At 39.7% G+C, this 14,246-nt stretch overlaps 1 protein-coding gene across 5 annotated transcripts in view; it reads left to right on the top strand.

Moving 5' to 3' along the window:
* The window catches only part of rgs3a (regulator of G protein signaling 3a), a 145,730-nt gene that overhangs the window by 70,561 nt on the left and 60,923 nt on the right, over positions 1 to 14,246 (top strand). For all 5 annotated transcript variants that reach the window (XM_071465624.1, XM_071465625.1, XM_071465627.1 and 2 more), the window contains one exon: positions 12,064 to 12,198. In XM_071465624.1, coding sequence (XP_071321725.1) covers positions 12,064 to 12,198 — 135 coding nt within the window. The remainder of the gene's footprint in view (positions 1 to 12,063; positions 12,199 to 14,246) is intronic.

The raw sequence follows: 14,246 nt of genomic DNA, 5'->3' as shown, positions 1-14,246 counted from the left end.
CACAGACACACGCACACACATAGACATATCGTCACACTGTTTTTTGCTTTGAAATGTGCTGCATAACCTCATTAGCAGCTTATGAATCTTTTAAAGGGTCTTTTTTTTCAGAAATTCCAGACAGAAGGAGAGGGACCTGATATCTGTCCCACAGGCTGGAAAAGAGGAAGGAAAGGGCTCCAATATTATTCAGTCTATCCAATTAGGCAACATATATAAATAGAAAGTCTTACGTAAGACAGCATGGGAGAGAAAGAGAGAGAGTTCTAGTGAGTTTAAGGTAGATTTTGGATTTTATGTGACACATTAAAAAGGTCTGCAGGAATGGCTGTATCAGCTCTTGTGTTGTGCAGTAGCTTTACTTCTTACTGAATTGTTTGTATTGTATAATTCTTCTTTTTGTTTTCTCTGTGAGGCTCTTGTTCTGTCATAAAATGCCATATATGAACAAATAGATTCCACATTTCATATCACAGTCAGAGCTACTGGCAGCTTGATACCCTGATACTTACCCAAAACAGTCAGCTGAAACAACTGTGAGGATGCTCCCAAAAATACCAACCTAGTGCAGCATGTATGACAGAAGACAGACAAGAAGGCAGAAAGAGAAACAGCAGTGAGATTGTGTGTGTGTGTGTATGTATGTGCGCATGTGCGCGCATTTGTTTCCAGCTAAGAATTACTCGGCTCAGCTTCCTCTCTCTCCCATGTCAGCCTCATGCCTCCATCCGCCCTGTCAGATACCCCCACACAATCACTCACACACACACACACACACACACACACACACACACACCCCTACACAAAAGGTGCAGTCATCTGTTATAGTTGATACACCTGTCAGCAGTTCATTTTATACCTTAAGGAGCAAACAGTAGCCACAATGAAACATCACATGTCCAGTACCATAACAAATACTGTAAGAAAGGTACTTTTGGGTCCATAATAGGAGTCATTTCATGCTGTATAAATAATAAAAAATATGCAGTGATCAAATGAGGCACCTTCTCTTCTCTTCTCTTCTCTTCTCTTCTCTTCTCTTCTCTTCTCTTCTCTTCTCTTCTCTTCTCTTCTCTTCTCTTCTCTTCTCTTCTCTTCTCTTCTCTTCTCTTCAGCAGCTGCTAAACTGTTGTACTGCTCATTTATCTTTAAGTGATGAGTCTTTACAGAGTGGTTGACCTTCTTGTCTTAGTTGGGCACACTGGCGCGTGAAATGGAGGAACATGTGGGGTGGATGGAGAGAGGGATGAAAGAGAAGGAGAGAGGAATAGATAACAAAAGAGACTGGGAGAGAACATCTGCAGAGAACATCTACACTAAGATGTGTTTGAAGAATTCGAACGGCTCTGACCTTTGCTGCTGCAGTGTGTGTGTGTGTTTGTGTTTACTCAAATTAGGTATGTGTGTAATGTGATAGACTCTAATTGAATTGCTCTTCCTGGCCTGTCTTTGCAATGGTCACACGCACTTGCACATGCATTAATAGAGAGGGATAGAGAGAGAGAGAGATTTAGGACACCTTCTTGAGTTTTTAGTTAAATACTGCATTTACCCTGAAGACTACTATTCCCCTTCCTGTTAATGAACGCACTGCTCCTGACCTTGTCACAATTAAAACCAAAATTAAAAACATACAGTTCATAATGTGATGTATTTATAAAGCCATTGGATTTTTTTGTGTGCACATTTGTTGTTACAAGTGCATCTGTGCAAAATATCTAGGACCTGTGTCTCGTGTCATCCCCCTTCTCTTTCCTCAAGTATTTCAGTCTCTCTCTGCCATAGTTTTTCCAATAAAGGCAGAAAATGCTGTGCAAGCCTTAAAGTAAACAAAACACTGTATTTGTACAGTGCTGCTATAAATAACTTAACATGTGGTGGTTTACTAAATACGAAAAAAAAGAAAAAGCTTGGAAACCCACATTTGCACACACATACATTCATACACAACATACACAAATTCTCTGTGCACCAAAATATGTGGAAAATTGCACTGATTACCAAGGGACCACACATCAACATACTGTATGTGGCTCCCATATATCACCACATATAACTCACTTTCCATGAAACAGACCTCCCCACTAGATCTCTTTATCATAGGGAAGCATTGTATCTCCTACAGACTGGATAATTTAGTCTCAAAATGATGTCTCATCACTGTCATTTTATTCATGATTTTCTACTGTCCACTGTGTTTACCTTTCAGTTTTAAAGTAGTGTTCATCTTTAAAATTGCCTCTTTACACTGTGGATCTTTCTTGATTTGTTTAAAAGATATGAGCACACACTGTGGTAGAATATACTTTCATTCTGCAGAAGTAAGAAAAGCTCTCCTTGTTCTGAAGTTGTGAGCAATTATACAGTTTCAATCTTCTCCTCCTCTGTAGCTCTCCATCTCTGACTCTGTCACAGTCCGCTCTCCTCCTTTTGTCTACCCCTGTCCTTCTCCTCCATCGCTGGAGGTCATCCTATTTTAGCACTTGCTCAAAACAGAACTGATGTAACCCAGATTTACACGTGAAAGGAAAGTGTGTGTGTGTGTGTGTGTGTGTGTTGGTGGCGGTGGGGGTGCAATTGTGTCTCTGGAAAGTCGCGTGTGTGTAAGTGTGTCAGTGACGCAGGAAGAGAGGAAGCATGAAATCGTTGTGTAGGTAAATGAAACACTGAGAGAAAGGAGAGACACTGTATGAGATTATTGACCACCAGTGGAGTGCATCAGGGTCATCACAGAGTCATCATGGGCAATTTGGCCGACCGGGTTGGGCCTAAGAAGCGGTTCGTCAGGGAGGCGAGCTCTCTTCAGCAGCACCTGCTATCTGACAGTGGGGATGTAAGTGCTACTGATTGAGGGTTCTGCTCAGAGTACATTCAGAGGTTTAGAGAAAAGGATTTGCGTTGTTGGAGCTCAGCTGCATGAAATAGGAAGAACAGAAATCATAATGCCATTTTTGTGGGAGCAGCAGTTGTTTGATAAAAAAAAACAACATTTTTTTCCAAGCATGGAAAAAGCATGATTTGTGATTTGTGAAACCTCATGTTACCTCATGTAACTTGAGTGCTTTAGACCCGTAATTGTTTGCATTAAGTCGGAGAACAATTAGCTTATTATGTTTCAGATTTAATAGATTTAGAGGTTATATGTGATTAAGCGTTTGTGTAGGCTGAAGTAGAACAACTATAGGACTTGGTGGTGGTGTAATTTTCCAGGGGCCTCTGTGGTACTGAGGTGACAATGATCACAGTTAGAGTGTATCTTATGTTATATTGTGCTGTCCCTGGTGTTACACTGTACCACAACTGGCTACATAATTGTGGTAATGGTAATGGTCCACAAACGGCAGTTGAGAATTCCAGTAAGTGCATAGTGCATAGTTACTCATTTATCACTTTTTCCACAAAGTGCCATTAGTATCTAATTGGCAGAATGCAGTTGTCACTAATGACCAACTCCACCTATCAAATCACAGCAGTAACAATGACTAAAACTACTTACCTCACCTCAGCATAGTCTGCATGCATTTATTTTACATATCCATTTTGTACTGCTTTCTTGGCCAGTTGTTGCAAATGATTTCTGTCTTGATCTACTATGCATACAAATCACATTTCATGTGAAGTTAGCAGTTATTGGCTTTGAAATATTAATTATCGTTTGCACGCTTCAAGCAGAGAATGTGATGATTGAGAGGGGGTGAGATAAGAGGCACCAAATGCAGAGAGATTCTGCTAAACTAGGTGAAATCACAGTGTGATGGCTTGTGTGTAGGCCGAGGAACATCCAGGGAGCACTGTGAACAGGCAGATGCTATGCATACAAACAAAGTCGTTTTTGTTCCGTACAGGTCTGTACAGTAAAAGGTCAGAATGGTATTTGTTTATTATGTGCAGGATGGCGTTCATGTGATGTTTGTGGACACAGTAAGTAACGGTGCAATTTTGATTTGATTGCTTCAAGCGTAGACTCCCTGTTGATGCTTTTTCTAGGACTAAGAAGACATTTTAAACATATATAAAAGAATGCAACCCTGTAGGCTCAAGTTTGCAATGTGTGAATGCATATACAGAAAGTATGCCTTTTTATGCATTTAAAGTTTCCCTGTGCTTTCAGGCACTTCATTGACTACATGACATACAGGCTGCCACTTGCAGTCTGAAGGCAGGGTGTGAAAGATAGGCACCCAGGGGCTCATGTCAGCAAAATACCTGCTTTATGGTAGCCATCCATAACATGGCCAGAGCTGAACCAGTCTCTCTTGGGTCTCATTGAACCGAGATGTATCCTCTTCTTCCAGTTGAGCCACAATTTAAAGTGTATTTTGCCTTTTCTCTGATTTAATATGCTGGCACAGATTGGCAGGACTGCACTGACAGTGGCTATACATCTAAATATAATCACTTAAAGACCTCCATCTTAGCGATATGATTGCATTTAGATCTACGGCCACCAGCAACTTAGCCAGCAGCATTGGTGATGAATGTATTCTCTTGAGCTGCATTAAACTCACTGTTCCATTAAGTCCAGGACAAATGACAATCAACATCTGAATTATTCACTGACTTTAATGGGAAAGTCTGAAGTTTCCAAATTATTAATACGTTTTCCATTTTTATTGGTGTTCACATACATATCCCCAGCCACATGTCAAAATAACAGATTTTATGTAAACAAAGACCTGTGTGCATTAACCTGGTTGCTCTTCTTATCTAAGGCTCAAAATAGTGCAATTGTGCTTATGCAATAAAAGCACAACTGATATGATTATGTGAAAGGGCAAAAAAAGCCAAATGATCACTGAACTCACTCAGAGGGTAATGGTCATGACGAAAGTAAGCACGCAACACTACTGATACTAAAAAAAGAGGCAAAAACCAACAGAGAAAACTTTTCGGAACAGTATTTGACTTCAGAGATCTTCTGCTTGGCCCTGTCATGTGCTTATCATCCTCCCTGGCGACTATAGGAACGGCCCCGGGCCAAAGACTCTAGTTTACATGCTCCTTTCATGGCGACTTTGTCTAGTCAAACCACAGCAGAGCTCTAAGCTGGAAACCAGACAAACAAACTAGAAATAGATGAAAGAGTGTGGGAAAGCCACTGAGTTGAGAGGAAATCACATTCCATGCTTTAAGGTTTTTTATAAAACATGCATTTGTTTGTGTGTGATGCATATTGACAGTTAGTTACCATGTTTTGTATGAAATTGCAGAGTGTCCACCATTAGTCCTTATGCCTGACATGAGAGCAATGGCTATACTTGCGTGCTCTTCATTACGTAGGACTATGAGATAATGGGACAATGATGTGCTGGTAGTTTGATCTGTAACTAACTCAACTGGTATAGAGTGACAAGTCATGGCACCATGTTCAGCACCAGTGTATGGGACTAATAGTGTATGACGCTGCTTGATGCGATGGTGTACAGGGACTTCCCATGGAAAAAAACCCTTTGATCTCTGAGGAACATGGCTGGATATAATATGAACCCTTGATATACAATAACAGGCACTTTCATTTTATATTTCAGCATTCCTGTTACTGCGGTTTTTCTGGCAAGTATCTGGAAAGCTATTTTAAAGATTTATAATATTACAAAAACAAAACACACACTACAGAATTCTCTATCATGATCATTATCCTGTAATAGCAAGTATGCTTGGCAGCATTAAGTGTTCTTTTAGGCCTATTGTCTTGCCTTGTGGAGATTACCATTGCTGCAATGAGGATATGTGCACTCATTTAGTGCACTGATCTTCTGTGGTGTGCACATTAGATTGAGAAAATTCCACTTCCTTCTGTGCAATAATCATTGGCTGTCTCTGTATACTTTTAAAAGTGAGCCATATCTGCCTCTAATGTGTGCACTCAGAACACTCATGTGTACATGAACAAACTTAAGTCTAGCCTATCCCAAGAGCAGAGCTAATTTTCCATCAGCAGTGGGTGCAAACAATGCAGAGATAATTGAAGCTGAGATTGCACTTGAGCTGGGACGAAGGCATGGAGGATCTGGGGCTGGATGGTCAGTTGGGACAGTGGGAGGGATATATAGCTCATGGCGGTGTTCTAGTAGCACTTTTCTTCATCAAGCAAAGCAAATTATGATGACCTAAAAAAATACTTGCATTGTCAGATACCTTCATTTCTGTCAGGTTTGAATGAGGTCCAAAAAGATATGCAAACAAAAAAAGCAATTGTTCAACTTGAAAAACAGTTGTTTTCACTTTCTTGCTGAGAGTTAGATGAGAAGATTGAATTTAACTCTTGGCAAGGAAGCCAGTAAGTGCTATTTCCCAAAATATTGAACTTTTCCTTTAAACATTCAAAAAATATACTGTATGTGATCAATCTTTACCATATAAAAGCAAAAACATTGTAATTGGGTTAATATTATCAGGCAGTGTGGAAAAAAGATACCTGAATGTGTACTCATTCAGTAGTATTACATACATCGCTGTCATTGAAACCATGCTAACCTGTGTGGAAGCAGCTTAGGTGAGGTGTGTTGACAGCAGTCTAGTGACACACAGAAAACTCATCTGCCAGATGGCTCAGGGGGAGGGCTTCAACCAGGGAGCACTTTAATCAATCTGATTAAGGGGAAATGCTGCCTGTATTTTTAGCCACTCCATGGCAGGCCAGTGGCCATTCATTGAATTTTGTTTCATTAGCTCTTATGTTTATCTCTTGAACGGGTGGATTTATAAACAAGGAAAGCTAGAGTAAAGGAACTATTAGCTATTTTAGCTAATACAGTTCCTTAGGTAATCATTTTCTGAATAAGATAAATAGTCACTCCATTATTTTGATAATAAGAGCTTCATTCATGACCTGATTCTGGTATTGAAACTGACAAATTAAATATGTCACGGAAAAGGGTAACTGATTGTTTCTGGGACTGTAGCCTGGGTCACTGCCCAGATGCTGTTTAATGCCAAGAAGCAACATGACCTTAAGATGAAAATCTCTAAAGATTTGCCTCCACGGAGTGAATTCCCTTCAATCTCAAAACAGTTCAAATTCTGAAGGCGATTTGGGTCCAACATGAATATAATGTTATTGTATTTTGTTGAATTTGGCTCATAAAGTTCCTTAAACCCTGAATGAAAGACAAACATGTGTATGCATCACAAAACTGGAGTACCTATTAAATCTGATCAAACTAAGAGACAGCTGTCCTTTGAAATAGATTGCAGTGCAAACATAATAGAAAGCTCCAGCTTGCTCCAGACAATTCCTGCCTAAAACATATGGTCCATAACCAGCTGTCAGCAGTTTACTCATTTGCTGGCAAGACTGATTATTTTAACAGATGTGATGCAATGATGTGCAAGTCACTGTCAGGGAAACTATCCCAGATAGATGTGGCAATGCACAGTTAAACGTCACAGCTATAAGTCTGCAATAGTGGCAAACAAAAATAAACAAGAGAAGTGGATAGTTGACCCAAATAAGTCATTAGAATTCCCTTAGCAGAGCGTGGTTCATTTTTAAGATATGACACAAAAGGAAATGCACGACTGTGTATGCTGTGTTAACTCTCAATAAGAATGACCTCTATGTTCTTCTACATCTGTCATCATCTGTTACTTCCCCCTTTTCTCTCTACTCAAGACAAACTGTGCATGATGTCAGTGTGGTTTACATTGTAGTATGCACTGTGTGCCTCATATTTACACACCAAGTCTGTATAAACATGCACACTTCCTCTCTTTGAGAGATTAGGGATGTAAACCCTCCTGCAGCTCTGAGACACTTGTGGCTCACTATGACTCACAAAGCCCATCACAGACTCAACTGGTTGTCCCTCTCTGTTTTGATTCCTCAATTATTACATCTTGTCAATGTGTAGCTATACGGTAAAACTGTATTGATCGTTAGAGTTCTGAGGTAGGTACTGAGTACAGATTTTAAAGCCAGGTGATTGTGTGTGTATGTGTGTGTGTGTGTGTGGATGCAGGTGCATGTATGCCCCTGGGACCCTGAACTGCTCTATCGCAGATGTGTTTCCTCTAATGTGGGACAGTGGGGAGTTCTCTGGAAAAACTAGGCCATATGTGGCAATGTTTTCTGGAAAGCCTAAGGCGTGTGCCTGCATGTGTTTGTCTGTTTGTGAGGTGTTAGTTGACTTGGAGTGTGACCATATGTCAATTTGGAGAAATTCATATTGCGCACACCTTAATTTTGGGCATGCCTAAGTAGTGTCACTTTGCTGTCTCTAGGCAACCATTAAATCAACTGATGTCAATTAGCCAGCAATTTAATGCCATCAGCTAAGTACAGACTAAAATCATATTCATATCCTCTGTAGAAGAAACAGGCTGAGCACAGCTTTCAACAAACTTTTCCCTTCTTTTTCCTTGTTTACATCCGTTGTTGACTGCAGCTAAGGGTGATGGGAATGTCATAAGTGTTGCAGGTATTTGGCCATAAACCGAAGCCTTGTACAAATTGAAAAAATGACCTAATGATGTAGTTAGAGCTGCACCAGGATGTTGGTGGAAGTCATTAAGATGCATCAACTTGACACCATGGATGTCTTAATGGATGCTGGTGGTGCTTGAGGAAAAGCAAGGGGATCACCTAAGCCATTACGCCCAATACACACTATGTGCGTGTGCGTGATGGCTACTTTGCTGAAATGCTCCGGCTTCTGTCCTGTTCTGCTACTGCCAGCTCTATGTTTTTCATTGAGTTTGCCTTGGATAATGGCCATCAATAGTACGTTTTATGTAATTTTGCCAATATGATGACTATATGACTATCAACAGATCTTTTCTTTGTCTATTTTTGCTGGGAACTGTGCGTGTGTCACTTGAGAAAATAGGCCAGTCACTGAAACTCAAGATGATGGTTTGCAGCAGCAAGGCTGGAGCCACCAGTGAGAGTCTGTGTGGCTGCTCCAATCTGTAAACATGGGAAATGTGACTTCCACACACACATAACACATGCAGTTTGTCCCAAGCTGTACGATTCATCCTGTGGGCACCATTAATGTCCGTGAAAATTTTAAGCGAAAACCATCCAACAGTTTTTGTGAGTTTTCAATTTGCACCAAAATGGTGGACCAACTGACATCGCCATCCATAGAGACCCTCAATCAGCATGGCTGCCAATGCTAGGTCCCAGGTATATCAATTTGATGCATTTAAATCACAATATATGCTCAGGACACTAACAAACAATTAGAAAACACTCTCGTTGTGATCACAACCTTACATTTTAGGTAAGCAATAGTCTGTCCTCAAAGACTACTTTTCAAGATCTAATTAATGCCCGCTCGATGACCGGGCATCTTCCACTTTACCCTCTGGGTTTAAAGCTGACTTTTCTTGATCTGTAGAATATCATGTCATCCTTTACGTGGGAACTCAGAAATAACCTTTGAAAGAATAATGAGATGACAGCAATATCATAAGGGTTTGCCAGGAGCTAGTTGCTTACATTTAAGTTGGTGTGTGTGTGTGTGTGTGTGTGTGTGTGTGTGTGTGTGTGTGTGTGTGTGTGTGTGCATGTGTTCCGAGTATTACAGCCTCTGCTGAACCCTTGCAGAGTCAGATTCAGTCCAAAAGATGGATATCAAAGAACATCAACATTGATTTCTGTCCACTCTGAAAAAAACCCTATTTCATCATCTCTTGGTGCAACTGAAAACAGTCAGGCCCAATTTCATAAATCCTTTTGCTATCTAACCTGCTTCTCTTTCTTCTTTTTGTGTCTTTATTTATCTACTCTTGACTTAAAAATGTGTCTATATTTTTCTTTCTTACTCATGTTTTTTTCTTTTGTTATGTTTCCTCCGCTCTCTGTGTTTGTTTTCTGGATGTGCTTGCACATTGTTATATTATTTTCTATTTTATTCTGTAGTACTTCATATTAAGAGACAACTCTACCTTTTATCCAATACATTTTATACTACTTCTTAGCAAAAGTCTTCACATTGCTGCCATTAATGCAGGCTTTAATTGCCTTTTTATCCTGCATTAGCATCACTAACAGTGACAAGGCTTTAACCACCAAACGCTGCCAGTAGACCCTACAACAGCAGCATTCCCATCTTCAACAGGACATTGAGTGACATTGAAAGAGACAGATAGTCCAAGACATAGCTACACAGCAGGGCATGCAAAAGCCCATACAGCCAGGAAACAGGCAAATAAACTAGCATCATGATTCACCAATGACCAGGGCAGTGAGCATCAAGAAAAGCCCTGAGGACTTCAGTCAATCTCTGAAGACTTGCACAAAATGGAAAAATTCTATTTATAGCCTGACTTGTGCCAAAAAATGTCAGGACACAAATGTTTTTGCCTGACACCGCCGGAAGCAGAGCAATTGAGGTAGATGGAGATGATGAAATTGGAAAGAGGGAAAAAAATTGCCTGGGAATAAAATGTTCCTTTATGTTGTATATTAATCAGAAAAAATAAAGAACTATGGAGACAATTCTTCAACTGAATACACCTTACTGATGTAACAGCAAAGGTGGAAGAGAGGTAAATCTGTATGGGTTTTTAAAGAACCAGTATAGTTTGTGTTTCTATAGAAGATGTGATTAGGTGATCCTTTAATTAGGTCTGCAGCCCTAGATTTGCATGTAAGAAATGTATGCAATGGATTATGAGTGTGGATGTAGAAGGAGATGAAATGATAGCGCATTTATTTTCTTCAGTTATTTCTAATAGAAACCAAACCATGCTTTGTTGCAGGTGTAAAATGTATATGAGATTATGAGGAAGGCTCAAGAATGTTAAGAAAGGGGGTAAATTATTACCCATCAGTTAGAGATGATTTATTTTAAGAGCAATTGTAGCAACAGATGTAAATATCACTGGAAATAAATATAAACTTGTCTGCTTTATTTGAAATATTTTAAAGTCAGAACATTTTTCCTGTTTTTCATTTGCCCCTTACAACTCTGCAGCACAGAAACAACTCAGACTTGAAATGACATTAACTGGCACAAAGTGTTCTTATCCTAGATATTATACTCCCATTAACACTCCTCCTTAAACTTTTTAAGAGGTCTGCTTGGAAGCAGTTTCCAAATTAGGATTTGGAGCAAAACACAACATGACTTTCATCTAATGTATGAAAGATTTTTTGCTTACAAGATCTTTCTTTTATCAAAAATACATTGCGGGAATTATGACCAAAAACAAATGAGCCCATTAATCCATTAAAGATTTGATCTTGACATCACTTAGATCAAACACAGGACGTCCTGGAGAGTCAGCCGAGGGGTATTTATGTCCTTTTAAGTGAAAAGCTATTTGATCAAACTCTGCCAACTAACTTAACCACTGGTTGTCAAATATTTATTTCTCATATATTTCCCAGCAGGGGTGTATTGATTTGTACTCTTTTAGGAGTACTATCTTGCCATTAGTCACGTAATTATTTTGTCAGCATATCAAATTCTGCCCGAAGTGGATACTGGCTATTATCTAATTTCACTAATGCTAGCGTTTTGCTACCCACAGGGCTTTGCCACTTTACAGTCTGTGGTAAAGTTCAGATGGTAACTGAATGTGCATAGATTAAAGTCTGAATTGAAACTTACTTATGGATAACTGTGTTTATTTTATTCGCCTGGACACACAAACATGCTCGTACACACACATAAAGATGTAGCATCTCTTATCGTGATTAAATTCTTTTGTTAGTCATTATTCTCTTTGAAGGCACTTGCTGCTCTCTCATCACACACATACACACACACACACACACACGCACACACACGCACACACATACATAGACAGACACCGGTAGCTCTTGTCTTATAGTCTCATCTAAAAGGGCCCATAAGATAAGAAAAAAGTTCGTGTTTTGCCTTTCACTAATTTTTCCTATTTATACTTTGTATTGTAATCCTCTGATTTTACTTTCGTGCTCTACCTACCTTGAACGCTTTCACTATGCAAGGATCAGGGGACACTTCTTTATTTCTCTAGCAGTAGATGTCTAATTGCCTGCTTTCTTTTCCTCCACCCCTCTTGGGCCCCCCCCCCCCCCCCCCCCCCCCCCCCCCCCCCCCCCGGCCTCTCTTTCTGTGTCTCTAGAAGTGTGACTGCCTGCTCAGCCTGGAAGCCTATTCAGCAGACCAGAAGCGCCGCGTGTGTCAGTGCCTGAAGGACAATATTGACAAGCAGCTCCAGCTTCACAGGAGGGAGCCTCTCGTTCCACATTTTGAGCAGGTATGGCACACAAACACACACATCTAAGGGCATTCCTCATTTCAATTAAGGCCACAAATGAATCACTTAACACATAAACACATGGCAGCGCATATATTTGTACATACCCCCATGACAGATGCCCCGTCAGCACCACACACTCCCAAGCATACACACTCAGTCAGTAACGTATAACACTTTCCTGCAGCTCAGACTGTGATTTGTCACTTAGGTCTTATATTTCTTTGGGGAACTTTAATTCTGCCTTTTAAATGCTTGCTTTTGAATGTCCTGCTTGGCTCTGTTCAGTTACAGTGAAAGATGTAGAGTAAATGTTTGCTAGCAAATACGGCATCTCATATATTGTATATTACATTGTGTTGACAGCTGTGATGAATGATATTTATTGTGATAATTTTAAACAATAACCAGGCTTGATTGAATGCTGGTTACTGAGAGGTGGTGTGGTGACAGAGGTGATACATAAAAGATACACATAAAGAGAAAATCTCTCAAGTCCTGTGTACCATCTGTAGGATTTGAAGTTAGAACTCCAGTGCCTTTGTCTTTTCATTGACATATTTGTATTCATGTTCAACTTGAGTTCTGAGCAGGAAATAATCCTTTGGATATACTGGATATACAGCACATAGGATATATTTTTACCTGTTACCTTACCACCTGTTTTAACTGATTTATTTTCCACTTGCAGTGAAAACAAGTGAACACAACACTGACAAATCGGCTTTCAAGTTGATATAGCTAACTTGTTAGCAAACAGTTGTTAATTTACACATCCAGCAGCATTCATTTGGAGGCATGTTTGTGTTCACCTGACAAATGTATGTATTAATGTGTAAGCCCAGCACTTTTGCTCCTTTTAGTTCTGTTTTTGGTCTCTACCAACTCCTGAAGGTAATACCTGGCTGCGACTGTAGTCGCAAACTGTGCCTGTCTGCTGTTTGGTGCTGGGCTAATATCACAGAGAGGTTTTTGAGCTCTCTTTTCAGAGTGAAGTACAACAGTAAAGTTATGACTCAGAGAGCCAGAACAATATACAACAAATGAATGAATATACAATGTCATTTGATCCATCCAATATAAAAATAATAATTAGAGCATCTGTAAGCCCCTTCTTACTATTCACCTTTGTAGACAAGTTATACTTTGTGGAAACACTGAATTGAATCAAATCAAACTGAGTTTAATCAAATCCAGTCATGCACAGAATATGACATTTTATGATGCACTGAATTGTTTCTGAAAGAACGGAAACCAAATTTAATCACTGTTGGATTAAGTCATTATGCCTCTGCTCTCAATGTAGCACAATGGTGGAGCAGGGGTCCGTTAAGGATTCACTGTAACTGATCTTTAAGTGCTCACTGGGCTTTGACTGCTCTGAATAAGAGGGTGGCTGCTGGGGGAGCTGTGAATGAGATTACCACGGCCCAGTCACTCATTTCAAACGTTAACAAGGGAAATCTACTCAAAATTATTTTTTTTCCTTTTCTTGACAGGTTCTCTGACTGCTATTTTTTATTTGTTTTTGTCTTTGTGAAAGATTTGCAAAATGAGCAATCTGGCAAAAGTTTGGGTGAAATAGATAAATGAATGTTGTGTAGAGCAGCATTCAGAGGTTTGAAGGGTTAATATAATGCTGCCTGTCTGTAATGTGCATTTATTTGAATAGATTTTAGCTGATGATTATTTTGAGTAGCCTAATTTCTTTGACACAATTCCCATGTCTTGCTTCTTTCATTCCTAATGCTTTTTTCTATTCTTCATTCCTTACTTCTTTCATTTTTGAATAGCTCATTCACTTCATCAATTTAAAAGGTGCCCAACCCAGTTCGTTTGAGTTTAGCTGAAAGGTGATTAAAAGGGATAAATAGCCTTGAGTGTAGATGGCACACCTGTTGTACATTAGGGCTTCATCAGCACATGAAAGAGAGAAAGAGATAGGGACAAGCCCACAGTCTTTCATCCCTTTCTCTGTCTGCCTGTGTGTGCATTTATCTGTGTGTCCATGTGTATGTGTGCATATTTTTGCCAGGATGACACCTGAT

This window comes from Trachinotus anak, unplaced genomic scaffold (assembly GCF_046630095.1).
Source record: "Trachinotus anak isolate AG129_WGS33_773 ecotype Australia unplaced genomic scaffold, CSIRO_AGI_Tana_v1 ptg000028l, whole genome shotgun sequence".
Classification (NCBI taxonomy): domain Eukaryota; kingdom Metazoa; phylum Chordata; class Actinopteri; order Carangiformes; family Carangidae; genus Trachinotus; species Trachinotus anak.
The sequence above is the reverse complement of the archived record's forward strand: the minus strand, read 5'-3'. Positions and strand labels throughout refer to the sequence as shown.